The sequence below is a fragment of a genome, unplaced genomic scaffold (assembly GCF_019419815.1).
Source record: "Pyrus x bretschneideri cultivar Hongxiangsu unplaced genomic scaffold, Pyrus_bretschneideri_v1 Contig38, whole genome shotgun sequence".
NCBI lineage: Eukaryota > Viridiplantae > Streptophyta > Magnoliopsida > Rosales > Rosaceae > Pyrus > Pyrus x bretschneideri.
The window spans coordinates 440,311-459,308 of NW_025999701.1; the positions used below are offsets into that span (position 1 = coordinate 440,311).

The following is an 18,998-nucleotide window of genomic DNA, read 5'->3' on the forward strand; positions in this document are numbered from 1 at the left end:
CTAAAATTTCTTGTATTATAGATGATCATGTAAAAGTTTGTACACATTGTCTAGATGGAAAAATGAGTAGGATTCATTTTCCTGATTCATTAGATGAGATTGAGGTTCATTTTCATAAGATTCACACAGATGTGTGGGGGCCTTCACCAACTATGTCTCTTGAGGACTTTCGATATTATGTGTCTTTTATAGATGAAGCCACAGGTTTTGTATGGATTTACCCTTTAATCAATAAACCTGAAGCTTTTGGAACATTTCTAAAATTTTGTGCTTATGTTCAAAACCAATTTCATATTCAAATTAAGATTTTACAAATTGATGGTGGTGGAGAGTTTATGAGTAATGCATTTCAGAGTTATCTTTCTACCAATGGAATTCTACATTTTGTTTCATGCCCTTACACCACACAGCAAAACAGGTTGGTAGAAAGGAAACATTGGCATTTAATTGAGACTTCCATCACTTTGTCATACGTTGCCAAGTTACCATAGAAATTTTGGTAACATGTAGTGGCACATGTTGTGTTCTTGATTAATCGAATGCCTTGTAAGACACTTAAGTTGAAGTCTCTCTTTTGGATAGTATTTGATAAGACTCCTGATTTGTCCTCTATCAAGATATTTAGTTCTACCATTTATCCATATCTAAGGCCATACAATATCAATAAACTGCAAACCAGGTCCATGCAGTGTGTGTTTCTTGGTTATTCTTATGGATATAAAGGCGTTATTTGTTACAATGATTTGACATATAAGATTCTAGTGTCTTGCAATATAATATATGATGAAAGTTTTTTTTCCTATCTGGATTTGGTTAGAACTTCTACTTCCTCTCAATCATGTTCAAGTACTAGTACACAGTTAAGACCAATTGTTGTTCAATTGTCTACTTTTGCTTCACAGTCACATGTACTTGCTCATAGTAATCTCATTGGTTCTTGTAGTTCACTCTCTAATACCACTGTGTTCAGTAATTCTCAATCTTTAAATGTACAAGAATCAGCATCCCCAGTTCATCTTAATAGTTTCAATGCTACTCTTTCCACATCACCTACAATGTTGACTGTCCTTAACTCTGGTCAGTTAGAAATTGTTTTGCCTAAAAAACGCTCATCTTCATCACAGACATCATTGGTCCTACCTATATTAAGTTGAATTCAGACAAGATTGAGAACTAGAACCATATCCAGACAAGATTACATTGCACTCACTACAACTTTTCCAGAAATTCAGCCATTAAATTTGATTGATGACAATCAATTTTCTGGGGGGAGGGGGGGTTTACTTTTCTAGCTAATATCACTAATTCATTTGAGCCTTCTACTTTCAAGCAAGCTTCACAAATTCCTCATTGGCAAGTGGCCATGCAAGAAGAATTTAATGCACTGCAAACTCAAGGTACTTAGGTTCTTGTTTCCTTTCTTATTGATAAAAATGTCATTGGCAGTAAATGGGTTTACAAAATCAAACGAAATTCTGATGGTTCAATATCTCAATATAAAGCCCGATTGGTTGCTCAAGGGTTTAGTCAAGAAAAGGGATTGGACTATAGTGAAACCTTTAGTCCAGTAGTAAGGCATACCATAGTAAGGTTAGTTCTAGTTCTTGCTGCCATTCATCATTGAGATTTACGACAATTAGATGTTAAATATGTCTTCCTTCATGGAGAATTACAAGAAGAGGTTTACATGAAGCAGCCTCCGGGGTTTGTCAACTCTAGTTGTCATTCTCATGTTTGTAAACTAGTTAAATCCCTCTATGGTTTGAAACAAGCTCCCAAAGCTCGGAATGATAAGTTCACAACCTACTTGATAGCTATTGGTTTTGAAGCTTCCTTCTCTAATTCAAGTTTGTTTGGAAAAAAGAGGGTGCTCATGTGGTTATCTTACTGTTGTATGTCGACGATATCATCATCACTGGTTCAGATCCTACAGTGATTCAATCTGTCATCAATACTCTTAATGCAGTGTTTGATCTTAAAGATATGGGAAAATTAGCCTATGTCCTTGGTCTTGAGGTTTCTTATAAATCAAATGAGGATATATTTCTGAATCAGTCTAAATATGTCAAATATCTTATTCATAAGGTTGCCATGGATGACTGCCAACCATGTTCAACCCCATGTAAGCCTCATAATCAAGTTCTAACTACTTAGGGTATCTTGTTGCCTGATCTTACTTTATATCGAAGTCTTATAAGAGGTTCACAATACCTCATTTTCACGAGACCCAATATTGCATTTGCAGTTAACATAATATGTCAGTATATGAGTATACCAACTAATGTCCATTTTAGAATGGTTAAACATATCTTGCCATTTTTACAAGGAATAGCAAAATGTGGCTTGAACTTTACTGCAACATCATCTTTGTCTCTTAATGCATATAGTGACTCAGATTGGGTGGCTGACTTGAACACCAGGAGATTTATTACTGGTTATGTGGTATTCTTAGGTGATAACCCGATTTCATGGCAATCCAAGAAACAAGCATCTGTTTCTATGAGTTTTACGGAGGCAGAATATAGCTGACATATCTTTGAATTGTTTGTTACTCAAAGATCTTCATGAAGTTCTGGTGTCTCCTCCACTTATTCATTGTGACAACCCATATGCTATTCCATTGAGCTTGAATCCTATTCAACATTCTCAGATTATGCATTTAGAAACTTATGTACATTTTGTTCATGAATGTGTTCAAAAAGGTGATTGGTGGTACAATATATTCCCACTCAGGATCAAGTGGCCAATATTCTTACTAAAGGCCTTCATGGACCAGATTTTCTGCTTGATTATCCTAGCTAAGATTGAGAGGGGGTATTGGATATGTACATCATAATTAGTATTGTCCATATCAGATATGCCACGTTAGCAGTATTGCCACATAAACTGTGGCTTATTTCCTAAGCTACCTAAGTTGCATATTAGTGTATAAATACTCTTTTTCTCTCATTTGTAGAGAGATAAGTTCAATTGTAATAACTGTTTTCTATAGTGAAATACTTCTTTGCTTCCTTTCTTTTCTCTTAAGTTTTCCCTGAATTCTTGATTTCTCTGTTTCTTGATTCTCTACTGTGAGTGTTAATATAATGAACTGTAGAATTTACTAACTCATCAATAACATAAACTGATAAGAAAATCAAATGAACTTGGTTTAATTTACTACAAATTATCATTTGTTGGTCTTGTGTTGATCTATTTTGTGGTATTTGCAAATAATCAAATTAGTTGCTTGGTAGATGTTCTTGGTTGTTGCCAAGGAATTTCCTATGTGTTGCCTCCTTATGTGCTAGCATTCGTATGAATGATATAACTCCATTTCCTTTCTCTTGGATCTCAAGTGCTTTAATTTAACTGTTTGATGATATCACATGTCACTTTGGATAAGAATAAACTCCCAAATGATTGTAACATAAGCGTTAACCAAACAGAAAATTACAGAAAGATAACCCTAACTCTAGCAACACTAAGCTTATTGTTAGGTTGATTTTATATGCAGGTTTTATACCTCTTACACATATTATTTAGTCATGATTTTATATTAAATTGGTGAGTTTAATGTGTCTTGTGTTAGTTTTTGTAGAAAAGATGATTTGTGAATAAAGCTAGAAACTGGAAGCTTAAATTAGAGAAAGGTCCCCAAGGATAACAACCATCATGAAACCAACGTGAGGAACTTAATTCAATTCTAAGACAAGAAGAAGTCATGTGGGCGCAGAAAGCTAAAGTCAATTGGCTGCAATTAGGTGATAAGAACACAAGGTATTTCCAAATGGTGGCAACTGTTCGGAAAAAAAAAAAAAAAAGAGAAATTAAATTCGAAAGAATAAGGATAGTTGTGGGTTTTGGTGGAATGAGGGTGAAAGTCTAGAACAGGTTTTTGTGCAAGACTTTAAACTGCGGTTTTCTTACGATAGTCCCCCTGCTCTTATGGATACCTCTTCTACTGCATATATTATTGATCCTTGTATTGACAACCATCATAATGAACTTCTCCTCAAGCCTGTTAAAGATATAGAAATATGGGATGCAGTTAAAAGAATTGGTGCGCTGAATGATGCGAGTTTTATGCGCACACAAATTAAACCCTCTTTTTGTCAATTGTAGTAAGTATGTAAGTAGGGATCGTTCTGGACCGGGGATTAGGAGGGATTGTTAATCACTTGGATTTTGACTCAAAAACGTAAAAACAAGTTTAAAACACTAATTAATGCGAAGAATACAAAACTAAAAGTAAGAAAGACTAAGTCTTAAACAAAATAAAGGGGGATTGGATTTGGACAAAAATTGAAATAACGAAACAAGTAAATAAACTAGATAGAATGTAAATATGAAATTGATGAAATGGAATGAATGGATGCTAGCCAAGGGGTTCTTCTCCACACATGTTACACTTGCATACATTTTGATTTTCAGTTGGTCTTTCGATAAATTATGAAACTCAACACTCCGGATTAATTAGGTCCGCTTAAATTAATCGTCAAGTTTTCCTTAAGTTAATGAATTGGATGGGTTTGCGCAACGCAATTCACAACATTCTCCAAAAGTCCTTTACGTGAACAGCACAATAAAGATACAATCAAAGATCATTAAGCATTATGAAAACTATAAGTGTTGACGAGGCATTCGTTACTATGATTGCATGAAACTTATGCCAAGAATTTATTTAACGCGATTGTTTATAAGCAACCTCCACTACTTGTGAATATAAGTTCATAACTATTACGTGAAACTCACTTATATTCTAGCGTCAAATTCATGCATGAAAATTAAGCGTTCATTCTTAATAAACATACATAAATAGGATATCAATCAAATAGTTAAACAAATTGAATTCACAACTTATGAAACGTAATTAAAAGTAATCAAATCATATTGCAAGCATAAACATATATTTCGAATTACCCCCTAGCTAAAGGGGGTTTAGTTCCTCATAACTTTGAAATCAAAGAAACACCTAAACATTCCAACAACTCAAAACTTTGAATTGTATGAACGTTTAAGCACTCTTTTCTTCCATTTCTCATACGTACAAAACAAAGAGAATTAAAATGAAACTTTGAAATCAAAGAAACACCTAAACATTCCAACAACTCAAACTTGAATTGTATGAACGTTTAGGCACTCTTCTCTTCCTCGTTGTTGTAGCACAAGGTTTAAGGATAGGTTGGTTGATGGGATGGAAGTGTGGAATGGAGTGGAAATGGAGAAGATGGAGAAGGGGAAGTGTTTGTGTATTACAATGGAAAATGAGATGATTTGGTGAATGGAATGAATGGGTATTTATAGGAAGAGAATGGGTGTTAATGGATGTTTGTTTAAGGTATTTGGTGGATGGGAAAAGGTGTGGATGGTGGGAATTATGGTGGATGGATGGTTTAGTGGATGTAATTTAGGGTTTATTTAGGTGAATGTGGATGCATGATTTAGTGGATGTAAAGGATAATGGGATGGTGTGGAATTTAAAAGCTAAAAAAATGGGATAATGGGCATTTAAGTGTGAATGGAATGGTGGGATGCACTAATGGAAATTATGGAATGGAATGGTGGGATGCACTAATGGAAATTATGGAATGAAATGGTGGGATGCACTAATTAGGAGGAAGAATTAGGGTGAAGGGCTTAATGCATGGATTTTGGGCCTAAAATGCCCCCCTTGCATGGCAAGGGAAAGAACTTGGGCTAAAGCCCACGGCAATGGCTCTAAAATGGGCTAAGGTTAGGGTTTAGGTGCGGCATAGGCTTAGGGTCCACAAAGAGTTAGGGTTTAGGTCATCTAAAAGCCCAAAGCCAAGAATAGAAACTCACGACAATGGAAACCTCCAAGAATAGAAACTTCCAACTTTAGAAACTTTGGTTGCCAATTCCGACTTCTTTGCTCTTCACTTTCATTTCTTCATTTCTTGAACTCCTTTGACCTTCAACCACGTTCATTCCTCGTGCTCCATTTACATACACCACATTCCAGCTCAGTTTTGCTCCAAAAGCTCCAAATTGCATCATTTCATGTAATATGTCCTTTAAACCTGAAAACACATGAAAGTAGCTTAAAAGACTACTTTAAGGAAGAAAACATAACAAAAATGCATAAGAACTAGCTAACTAAGGCGCATAAATATGCTTCTATCAAATTCCCCCACACTTAGCTTTTGCTAGTCCTCGAGCAAAACAAAACAACTAAAGTAAACAAGCTGAAACAAAATAAACAAAACATAACCTAAACCTTCCAACGGTTGCCTCAGGGATTTCCAATGAAACATGACATGTCAAAAATCATTACTCACATAGGTTTTAGTCTTCCTTTCCCTCAAGCACATACTTAATCATAGTCACCATTCACTAGTTCGCATTTAATCAATTAAAACATATTTTGAATGTAGTAACATGCCTTAGAGAATTCCCTCAATTCCTCACTCGTTATGCACTCAATTTTTACTCAAATTTTCTGACTACACACCCTACACTAGTTATATGTGAGAAGATTGATGTAAACATGAAAGACTAGTACTCACATACGTTATACAAAGAAAGCAATTTCGGGAGTAATTAAACGTGTATGGATATGATCTCATGAATGGGATGCTACTACTTAGATGCGAGAACCAGTGACACCATATGCTCATACCAAATTCAAACTCCACATTTGAAATGCACAACACTCAAGATAGAAGTCAAGGGTTGTAACGGGGCTTGGGGTTTTGGCTAACAAGGGAAGGTAAGGAATAACAAACGTTCTTTAAGCAATAATAAGTAAAGTAATGAAATTAAGACCTAGAATTCCCTTAGAATGCAGAAATCAACTTTTAAACAAATAGTGGAGATTCAAACAACTCTTAGGGCCTAATTCATTGTTTTGGGCCCTTACTTCAACAACCAATACTTTTCAACTATTTTCAACTCTTTTTCCATTTTTTTTTCTTTTCTTTTTCTTTCTTTCTTTTTTTTTTTTTTTTTTTCCACCGTGCCTATGGCACAAAAACTCACATGAATACACTTTCCCCCACACTTATTTTTTTCACACATTAATCAAAGGGAATTCATTCATGCTTACTATGCTTCAAGAACAAGTGTACGGATGTTCCTAATCTAGGCTAGGTGAAGATAATGTGGGTTAACAAAGAAAGTAGGCTACACAAGGCTCAACGGGGTTAAATCCTATAAAACAAATGAAAAGGGAAATATGGTAATTTGGCTATGGTGTTCACTACACAACTTCATCTTGAATACGTGTTATGCAAATCAATGACATGCTTTGAATGAAATGGGCATGAGTTCTAGCATTTGGAACTAAGTGATGAAACGCCTTCTAAGTAGCAACCAAGCAAAGAATAATGAGATCATGCAACGACTTTAGAAAACAAAGAATGCACAGATTTTAACTCTCCAAATAAACGTTTAAGCTCAAGTCTCACAGGGATGTAGTGTTAGTTTAAGTTCATTCCTTCAAGCATGTTACAAAAACGAATTTTTATCATTTGTGATTACATGTGAATTCGTAAACTATAACGACAACCAAGCATAAACCAAAGAGTATATCGAACGTCCTTCCATGTTTGTAACTTTCTTTAACCATCATGCAATTAAAAACCAAATCCTCATCATTGCGTTGGAAGGTGACCTACGACACAAACACACAAAAACAACTCTTTTTTTGGGTTTTTCAAAACAATTTTTCAAATTTTTATGGGATTTTCGAATTTTTAAGTCAAAACACACTAAAACAGTTTAAAAACATTTTAAAACAGCAAGGAACAATACTTGAAGTTATGGGTGATAAAATCCAACAAATTTGCATCAACATACTTAGTTACCCCCCCACACTTAAATCAACATTGTCCTCAATGTTTTAAGCTTAAAACACACCAAACAAAAGAAAACATATAAAACAACAACTAAACATACTAAACATGGCAGAATGTATCTAACAAAGAGAAGAGTTTTAGAGATGCAAATCTGGTTGTGGAGTGTAAATTCCATCTTCTCCTTGGTGATTGCAATGAGGCTCCATCTTGAGTGATTCCACAGGCTTACTCTTGAAATGCGCTGCTCCCATCGTTGATTTTCCTTTGTGCTACTCTTGAACTGGGTAGCAGGCTTCCTTTGGTCTCCCCCGAGGGTCTGAGCTTCCTCCTTTTATCTGTTTCTTTGTTCAATCTCTCCAATTCGTATTGAAGAGGGTTAGAGGATAGCTCAGCAAAGCTAGGTAAGCAACCAGGGAATAGAGTCCAGATAGACTCCAAGTGCCGGCTGATTGCTTCTTTCACTTTGTCATGCAAGTAATATCAAGGACAAAGGAAAAGACAGGGAAAGAGCATGATATGAGATACCTTTGCTTTTGCCCTTGATGATATGAGATACCTTTGCTTTTGAAGAAGCGGTGAATGAATCAGCACATGTATTTGTGGTGCTGCTTCCTCCTGGGTCATCTGTACTCCAGGCATCTGGTATCATCTTTGGGGAAGAAGAAAGAATGGAGTATTTCGAAAGGCTTTGCTGGGAATGCGCCCTCAGAGGTGAAAAAGAGTTGGACTTTTTCTTCAGTTCTGCTTTGCCAAAAAATGAAGGTCGACATATATAGGGAATTCAATAACAAGTGGTGGTACTGTTCTTTTACCGTTGTCGACAAACATTTTGATCCCGCAAATCCGGCTTTTTGAAATAGTGACGACTCTTCGATCTTTGAATTTGCCTCTTCGATTTCTGAGCAGTCGCCCCTTCGATTTCTGAACGATGCCCTTCGCTTTCTGAACGACACGTAGCAGCGCGGATGCGGCTCTGTCTGAGATCTTTTGACAAGTGGCACGCGTTTTCTGCAAAGCCGGGAGTTTTCGACAAATATGCACACGCTTTCTGGAAAGCCGGGAGCTTTCGGCTTTGTCTCCCACATGTGTCAGCTAAAGTGTGCAGCTGATTTCTCGCCTTCCACGCGTCTTCTGAAAAGCTGGGATTGCGTCTGACGAGAAGAGTGGTGTCTCTTCATTCTGAATTGGTGAACGCCTCTCCTTTAATAGAGGTGATTGATCACCTTCTAGCATGCACACTTGAAAATTGCCCAGAAATCGTCTCCGGCCCGTTTGAAAATCTACTCCGTCCACCCCTTCTCTTTTAACTTCGTGAACAATGGCTAGCTCATCCAACCCATCGAACCTTTGCTTAGATTTGAGTCTAAGCAGTGATCCGGTCGCGTCTCGTCAGGGTAAGGTATGGTGCCCGTCTTTCTTATCTTCCCATGGCCCTCTTACAGATGAGGACTCTGTGATGACGGATCCCACAACGGCTACGATAGTGGCTCGGAACCTCCTCACTCCCAAAGACAGTCAGCTGCTTTCTGGACGGTCCGATGAGTTGGCCGTTCAAGAGTCCTTGGCTCTTAGCGTTCAGTGCGCTGGCTCTGTGTCCAACATGGGCCAACGCCTTCTTGCTCGCTCTCGTCAGGTTGAATCCTTGATGGCAGAGGTGGAGAGTCTTAAGCAGGAGATCAAACAGCTTAAGTATGAGAACCGAAGTTTGCACGTGCTTGCCAACAATTATTCAACAGGCATAAAGAGGAAGCTTGATGAGCTTGATGACCGTCAACGGTTTGCAGCTTTCTTCCAGAGGCACCTCTTTCCTGGGTCATCCAGCGTTCCACCAAGGTTTGAGGCCTTGAATGATCTATCTTCGGTGCCTCCCGCTCCGATGCCTTCCGCTCCGATACCTCTTGCTCCAATGCCTTCTGCTCCGATACCTCCTGTTCCGAGAGTGTTGCCACGTAGTGGGGCCTCAAGTACACAACCTTTGTGAAGACTCCATCTTTCTGCCATGTTTTTTTTTTTTTTTTTTTTTTTTTTTTTTTTTTTTTTCATCACTCGGAAATCAATAAACAAGCTTTATTCACTGTATTGGGTTGCCTCCCAAGTAGCGCTTTCTTTTACGTCTTGCAGCCGGACGAAGAACCCAATCACTCCAGGATATGTTCACGAATCGGATGAGAACTCCGAGTCATGAACTAGTACCTAAAACAAGAAACAAAACAAATATAAGAATCTGGAAAAATAAAAACAAACGAAAATAAAACAATCCAAGGGATTAGCAAAGTTGCTAATCCCCGGCAACGGCGCCAAAATTTGATGCGAGTTTTATGCGCACACAAATTAAACCCTCTTTTTGTCAATTGTAGTAAGTATGTAAGTAGGGATCGTTCTGGACCGGGGATTAGGAGGGATTGTTAATCACTTGGATTTTGACTCAAAAACGTAAAAACAAGTTTAAAACACTAATTAATGCGAAGAATACAAAACTAAAAGTAAGAAAGACTAAGTCTTAAACAAAATAAAGGGGGATTGGATTTGGACAAAAATTGAAATAACGAAACAAGTAAATAAACTAGATAGAATGTAAATATGAAATTGATGAAATGGAATGAATGGATGCTAGCCAAGGGGTTCTTCTCCACACATGTTACACTTGCATACATTTTGATTTTCAGTTGGTCTTTCGATAAATTATGAAACTCAACACTCCGGATTAATTAGGTCCGCTTAAATTAATCGTCAAGTTTTCCTTAAGTTAATGAATTGGATGGGTTTGCGCAACGCAATTCACAACATTCTCCAAAAGTCCTTTACGTGAACAGCACAATAAAGATACAATCAAAGATCATTAAGCATTATGAAAACTATAAGTGTTGACGAGGCATTCGTTACTATGATTGCATGAAACTTATGCCAAGAATTTGTTTAACGCGATTGTTTATAAGCAACCTCCACTACTTGTGAATATAAGTTCATAACTATTACGTGAAACTCACTTATATTCTAGCGTCAAATTCATGCATGAAAATTAAGCGTTCATTCTTAATAAACATACATAAATAGGATATCAATCAAATAGTTAAACAAATTGAATTCACAACTTATGAAACGTAATTAAAAGTAATCAAATCATATTGCAAGCATAAACATATATTTCGAATTACCCCCTAGCTAAAGGGGGTTTAGTTCCTCATAACTTTGAAATCAAAGAAACACCTAAACATTCCAACAACTCAAAACTTTGAATTGTATGAACGTTTAAGCACTCTTTTCTTCCATTTCTCATACGTACAAAACAAAGAGAATTAAAATGAAACTTTGAAATCAAAGAAACACCTAAACATTCCAACAACTCAAACTTGAATTGTATGAACGTTTAGGCACTCTTCTCTTCCTCGTTGTTGTAGCACAAGGTTTAAGGATAGGTTGGTTGATGGGATGGAAGTGTGGAATGGAGTGGAAATGGAGAAGATGGAGAAGGGGAAGTGTTTGTGTATTACAATGGAAAATGAGATGATTTGGTGAATGGAATGAATGGGTATTTATAGGAAGAGAATGGGTGTTAATGGATGTTTGTTTAAGGTATTTGGTGGATGGGAAAAGGTGTGGATGGTGGGAATTATGGTGGATGGATGGTTTAGTGGATGTAATTTAGGGTTTATTTAGGTGAATGTGGATGCATGATTTAGTGGATGTAAAGGATAATGGGATGGTGTGGAATTTAAAAGCTAAAAAAATGGGATAATGGGCATTTAAGTGTGAATGGAATGGTGGGATGCACTAATGGAAATTATGGAATGGAATGGTGGGATGCACTAATGGAAATTATGGAATGAAATGGTGGGATGCACTAATTAGGAGGAAGAATTAGGGTGAAAGGCTTAATGCATGGATTTTGGGCCTAAAATGCCCCCCTTGCATGGCAAGGGAAAGAACTTGGGCTAAAGCCCACGGCAATGGCTCTAAAATGGGCTAAGGTTAGGGTTTAGGTGCGGCATAGGCTTAGGGTCCACAAAGAGTTAGGGTTTAGGTCATCTAAAAGCCCAAAGCCAAGAATAGAAACTCACGACAATGGAAACCTCCAAGAATAGAAACTTCCAACTTTAGAAACTTTGGTTGCCAATTCCGACTTCTTTGCTCTTCACTTTCATTTCTTCATTTCTTGAACTCCTTTGACCTTCAACCACGTTCATTCCTCGTGCTCCATTTACATACACCACATTCCAGCTCAGTTTTGCTCCAAAAGCTCCAAATTGCATCATTTCATGTAATATGTCCTTTAAACCTGAAAACACATGAAAGTAGCTTAAAAGACTACTTTAAGGAAGAAAACATAACAAAAATGCATAAGAACTAGCTAACTAAGGCGCATAAATATGCTTCTATCACTGAAAGCACAGGTCCGAATGGAATTGGTTCAAGTTTTTATCATGAATGCTGGGATACAATCAAAGATTCGGTGAGTGCTATGGTTAAAGACTTCTTTGAAAATTGTACTAGCTTGAGGCTTATTTATCATACCAACATTGCCCTCATCCCAAAAGTGGAAAATCCTAAGGTGGTAAGTAATTATAGGCCAATTAGTCTTTGCAATGTGAGCTATAAAATAATCACAAAAATCATCATTAAAAGGTTAAAGCCACTTCTCGACCATTGCATATCTGGAAACCAATGGGCATTTGCTCCGGGACGTTCTATTCATGATAATATTTTGATTGTGCATGAAATGTTTTCTGGTTTTAAAGGTAAGAAAGGAAGGATTGGAGCAATGGGAATAAAGCTAGATTTAGAAAAAGCATATGATTATCTTAATTGGGAGTATATCAGGTAAGTGCTTCTTAGATTTGGTTTTGCAGAAAGATGGGTGAACTTAATTATGGAATGCATTACTTCAACTTCCTTTTTGATTTTAATTAATGGTTCTACCCATGGTTACTTTTACCCTAAGAAGGGAATTAGGCAAGGGAATCCTTTGTCCCCTTATATTTTCATTCTTTGCATGGAACCGTTGATTAGACACTTAAATAAAATGGACACTACCCCTAAATCTCATGTTGGTATTTTGTCCTCTCCTGGTGGATTTAGAATATCAAATCTAGTTTTTGCATATGATTGTTTATTATTTGCTAGGGCAACTACAAAAGGTGCTAGGAATGTACTTAATATGTTTGCCAAAGCTTTGGGTTAAAAGGTAAATTTCCACAAATCCTCACTTTATTTTTCAGAAAATACTAATGCTCAAACTAGAAATGATATTGTGAATGTTTTACATATTCAACATAAAACTACCATTAGCAAATATTTGGGCATTCATAATATTGTGTTTTGGAAAGATCCAGTGAATGATTGTGAATTAATCAAAAGAGTTAAGCAAAAGCTTGCTAGGTGGAAGGCTAATACTCTCTCTAAGGCAGGAACACTAACCCTCATTAAGTCCAACTTATCTAGCATGCCAAATCATATCATGTCTTGCTTTAAATGTCCTATTCGAGTAACTAAGAACTTAAACAATGAGTGTAGGGACTTCTTTTGGGGGAGAGATAGGAAGTTAAAACCTATGGAGTGGAAAAAAGTGTGTACTTATAAGGATCAGGGGGGTTGGGTGTAAGAAGAGTGGATCATTTCAATAATGCATGCTTGGCTAAGTTAGGATGAGAAGTTTTAAAGGATGAAAACAATTGGTGGTGCAAATTGTTAAAAGAAAATACTTAAAGAATGATGATTTTTTTAGTTGCAAAGTCAAGTAGAACCACTCTTTGGCCTGGAAAGGGATTTTGAATAGTAGACATGTTATTCACATAGGAATTAGATGGGTTACGGGTAATGGTGAGGATATCCTTTTTTGGACCTATCATTGTGTTTTTCCTTATCCATTGTTTCAGCTAATTCCTGAAAATCAAAGACATAACATAAATTGGGACACTAAAGTGAGTGAGGTGAGTTTATTGATAATAAAAGTTGTGATGGAGTTCGTCTTTCCCAAGTGTTAGACCTGGATGTTGTGAGGAAAAATTGTATGGTGCCTATTTCCCTTCAAAATAAAAGTTACAATTTCATGTGGGAACACTCCTCTACTGGTGAGTTCTCAATCAAGTCAACGACTTGGATTCATAGTAATAATAATCAAGAAGTTAAAATGTAGAAGCTCCTTAAGAAGATATGGAAGTTAATGATACCTCCGAAGGTAAAAAATTTTGCATGGCTTTTTACTCATGAAAAACTTCATATTAGGATGAGATTGAGTAAATTTATTCAAAATATTGACAAATTGTGCCCTGTGTGGCAATGAGGATGAGAATCAAAATCATCTGTTTCTTAATTGCGAACATGCTAAAGAAATGTGGAATCTCTCTCCGGTAAGTCCTTAGAAGAATAATTTGACTCAGTTTAATAATGTGTTAGATTGGATGGAACTAATTGACAATGTTGAATGCAATGATTTGAGTGATCTTAGTAAAGTTATTTTGAATTGTTGGCAAATATGGAATGATAGAAATAATAAAGTTTTTAGAAGTATGATTCCTAATCCGGCTAGGAGTATCTCCATTGCCACAAGTGTAGGCTTATCTTTTTTTAAGGTTAATTGTAAGCAGATCTCTAGGGGTGATCCTTGCCACTAACACCCTATTTGATGGCGTCCTCCTCCCCATGGCTATGTGAAATTAAACTTTGATGGGTCAGTTAGTTTGGATCGCTCTGGAGTTGTTTTTGTTCTTAGAAATGAGGAGGGCAACCTGTTGGTGCAGGGGCATTGAACCTTGATGGCACCACCATTTTGGTTACAGAGGTTGTTGCTTTAAAGGAAGGGCTTTTGTTTGCTAGGTACAAAGGTGTGAAGAAGTTGATGGTGGATTCTAAGCTTGTCATCCAGGTGGTGCAAGATGTTTGGATGCCCCCTTGGCATCTTAAACCTATCATAGAGGACATCAAATGGCTGGCTTCTGAATTTCAGCATATCAGTTGGAAGCATATTTACAGGGAGGCTAATTTCGTGGCGGACCCATTAGCTCATGTGGGCCTCACTATTGCCAACCTACATTTTTGGGATTTTTGTCTTCCAACTTCGGCTATGGAGGTTTTTAATTTTGATTGTATGGGAAACGGTTGTATTAGAGGTTTTAAGCTTTAATAAATTTCTTCTTCATCAAAAAAAAAAAAAAAAAAAAAAAAAACTATTTTGGCTCGGAATTCATTATTTTTAAAGCCATTCCTTCTTCCTTGATGCCCGAAAATAGGTGCATTCTCTTCCTATTATCTCATGTTCTTCCATGCATTTATTTATACATCCTTATGTGATGAATTGTGTTTATAAAATTGAAAGGATGAGGTAAAATTAAAATTTTGGGATCAGGTGTTAGAAATTGTTGGAAACAATAAGAGCTTGGAAACATAAGTTGTTAAGGTTATCACTTTAATTTATTAATGATGATGTATATGTCTTCTTAAAATTTCTTCCTTTGCTAAAGGGTTGCCTAGAAGGTTTTTGCATCACATTCTTTTTACCATTCTTTTAGCCATGTCTCAAGTACTTTGGTGGACAAATTGTCCATGTTTGGATGATGTGGAGAAATAGTGGAGACTACCCATGTGAGTTGTTGAGCCTATGCTTTTCTTGAGAGGGTTTATTTGTTTCTACACTTAAAACACTTTTCAATTTCTTTCTTTAATTTTATGATCTCTTTGACATTAGTTTGTATTGGGTACTAAAGAACTTTAATATATGTTGGGCATTTTTGCCAATGGGTTAGACAGAACTATAAAAATGATGTTAGGCTATGCATGTTTTCCACTACTACAAAGCCTATTTCCTACCCTTTTGTGTGCTCCATTAACCCCATTGAGGCCAAACACTTAGCCTTTTCTTTCATCATCCACATAAAATTCTTATCCATTCTACCATATATTAGCCATACCATATAGCTTGAGAGATACCAAGGTGATACCAAAAGAAATCAAGGTTGAGTTCTACATCAAGGTAGTGGCGTGTACCAAGGTACCATGTGTCTTATTATTATTATTATTTCTTGTAATTATTTCAAGAATAAAAATAAATAAAAAAAGAATCAAGAAAAAGAAAAAAAAAAGAGAAATTGTACCATTCATATAACATGAGTCTTGGACACCACAAATCGTACATCAAGTTTCAAAGGGGTGCCAACCTACGTACATACAAAGAAGTCTTGGTGTTTCTCAAGTTCTTGTTTTTCCTTATCTTTCTTAGCCCAAATACCTAGCCTTACGTTACAACCGTTTCAAAGACCTAACGGATTTATGGGGAAGTCTAGCTTATTTGGTGAAGGTTGATACCTATGTTCTTAGTATTCGATTCCTTTCATGAAATCAATTTTCAGAAATTGCTGTTTTTCAATGTTGATCATATGTAAGTATATATTGATTCCTTTTGCATAAAATCACCACATATGCTTTTTAAGAGTGAAAGCTTAGGTTATGTGAGAAAATTGAGTGATATCTAGTGAGGCTTAGAGTCAAGGCGAATTTGTACACACGCCAAGTGTGGATGTTTTGAAGCCTAAGTGCTTGGGATGTTGGCTACATACTTTCCATCGTGATGCATTGACTTATAAGGGCATAACTTTAGTTTTGGAAGTGTGATTGGCATGCGTTGGTTTTCATTAATTGGTGGAAGTGATAATTGTAACACCTTTGCTTTTTAGTAAAGCGTTTGTGGGTAGCGTAGCTGGTAAACCCTCAGGAGACATGACTCCTCCAACTAGGGACACTTGGGGGTTTAAAGGCTTGTTGCACATGCTCAATGCAATCGTTTCGCCGGCGAAAGTGGGCTTAGTTAGGTTTTTGTTTTAGTTAATTTTATTTGTTTTCATTTTATGTTTTGCTCGAGGACTAGCAAAAGATAGGTTTAGGTATTTGTTAGGTTGATTTTATATGCAAGTTTCATACCTCTTACACTTATAATTTAGTCATTATTTTATATTAAATTGGTGAGTTTAATGTGTCTTGTGTTAGTTTTTGTAGAAAAGATGATTTGTGAATAAAGCAGGGAATTGGAAGCTTAAATTAGAGAAACACAAAGAATTACCAAGTGGGATGTGAACTAATGGGCTGGAGCAAAGAATGCAATAGTACATCATATAAAAAATTGGATCATTAAAGGAAACCCAATATAATTAGGCGGTGCAAAGCATGCGGCGATGTTTTTTCCCAAAAGGAGTTGGGTTTTTGAGATTCCAAAAGGCACATATAAAGGAAAAGAACCCAGCGCCGCAAGCAATTTGGAGAGGATCATAAACATATAATTCTCGTTTTTTTATATTAATCTCAGTTATTTTCCATGTTGAGTAATGGTATTGTGCTTTGTCATTATCAAATAACTGGCCATTATTTGTGTGAAGAACTAAATTATGACTGGCAGGTTGGGTTTAGTAGATTGCTTCTAATAACAATTACTATGAATTACATAATTGAGTAGACATACTGGTTATGATTTGAGTAGTATTGTGTAATTATCCATTTAGCGTAAAGGGTTTCAATTATCTATATATGTAGCTAGATATAGCATGGGTAGATAGTTAGAAACACGGTTAGTATATTCTGATATGAAATATTGACGAATCAAGGGATAATTGTTAGCAACATGGGAATAATTTGATGTTAATATGAATAACCGGATTAGATGGGATTGAGAACGAGGAACCTAATGTCCTAGTGCTTCCATATATTAATCTTTTGTAATTCATTCACTTTTACTTCATGTTCGATCAATTGTTATTTTTACTTTCTTTTCGTTTCTTTGCATATTTGAATTTATCAACGTAATCCTTCTTTTATTTAAGTTTAGTTTGAAGTCAATTTTAATAGTAAATTTAGGTTAATTTGATGCTTTTTTGAATGACACTCTACTCATCACTATATTACTTGAACAATATCGTACACTTGCAATTATCAACAACACTTACTAGCAACCAAGATGCCTACAGGGGAAGAGAGGAGGACCATTAAACACACATAAAAGTCATTTTTTAAACATGATGAAAATATATATAAACTGCTAGCTGAATGGGTGAATCTTAAATTCAAACCTCAGAATTTCTCCTTCAGTCTTAATACCTAGCCTACACTACTACAAAGACAGGGTAGACAAAAAGCACAAAGTGATGAAGAAATAAGAACTTCATGCTTGTACTGGCTCCAAGGCCGCTGCACACGGCTGCTTTGCCTCAGCTTCTGGACCTGCAGCTCCCCTGAACAGCAAAACTGCAAGGGTGCCCATGCAAAAATAGATGAAACAACCTTGGCAATGTGTAACAAAGGAACCAAAATCTGTTCCTACAATGCACTGCCATCCAGGTCCATATGTCCTGTCAAACTCCTGCAGAAACAAAAAATTTATAAATTTAATAAAATTGTCAATAATTCGTATAGATTGTTATAATTGTTGATAATTAAGCAAGCTAGCACTCGTCAAATAAATTTGAAGTGAAAACAAATGTAATATGAGCACCTAATAAGTGGCCTTTTGGTAATCATTTCGTTTTTTGTTTTCACTTTTGATAATCATGTAATATGAGCACCAAATCCCTTCTTTTGAAAACTGAAAGCTCATTTTCTAAGTTTTCAAATAATGGCTTGATATTGTTTTCAGTTTTCAATTTTTTTGAAAAATAAAAACTAAAACCTAAAATCCAAAATCTAAAAAATGAAATAAACATTGTTATCAAGCGGTCCTAACTCCTCCTAAGTGAGTACCATTTTAATGAAGCGGCCTATCTCAGTGGCTTCAGTGATATCAAAGGAATCAAGGGCTTTGGAAGCTAAGTCAAGTGCCTTCTGCTGCATGGTTTGAAGCATGTCAGTCTCAACGATGACTGCTTTGCCCTCCAGCATGGTTATTAACAAAATGGAGAAGAAATTTACAAGAAAAAACTTTGTTGGAAAAGAGTAGTGAAGCAAATTTGATCATTTTTGGATTTAGTTGTGGATATATAAGGTGGTGGTGGTGCAGCTTATATCGAGCTCGGAACCAAGGGATATATAGTTGGTGCTACTCACTCAGCCACGTGTATGTGGATATTCTTTCTTTGTGGCCACCATCATTTGCTGTGCAATGTGCCAAATTAGTAACCGCCACTCGTCTTTTGAATCCGATGAGTCAATATTAAGTCGAGGGAAAAGTCTTGAGTGTAATCGGATAATATTTTTCTCTTTTTATCTCTTGCCACATGATCTGAT

The 18,998-nt window shown here is 36.2% G+C and overlaps 1 protein-coding gene across 1 annotated transcript; it reads right to left on the reverse strand.

Annotated features, from left to right (window-relative positions):
- Positions 1-17,758: 17,758 nt before the first annotated feature.
- On the reverse strand, positions 17,759-18,764 carry LOC103941544 (dynein light chain LC6, flagellar outer arm-like). Its single transcript, XM_009351753.3, has 2 exons — positions 18,516-18,764; positions 17,759-18,138 (listed from the first exon to the last, which is right to left on the reverse strand). The coding sequence occupies exons 1-2, from the start codon at positions 18,651-18,653 to the stop codon at positions 17,941-17,943; spliced, it is 336 nt and encodes a 111-aa protein (XP_009350028.1). The 5' UTR covers positions 18,654-18,764; the 3' UTR covers positions 17,759-17,940.
- Positions 18,765-18,998: the final 234 nt, after the last annotated feature.

What these genes read in the sequence shown, in the direction of transcription:
- LOC103941544 (XM_009351753.3), bottom strand. Translation starts at nt 18,653, where the DNA reads ATGCTGGAGGGCAAAGCAGTCATCGTTGAGACTGACATGCTTCAAACC. An exon ending in TAGGCCGCTTCATTAAAATG is followed by an intron (nt 18,139 to 18,515) that starts GTACTCACTTAG and finishes TTGTTTCTGCAG; the next exon opens with GAGTTTGACAGGACATATGG.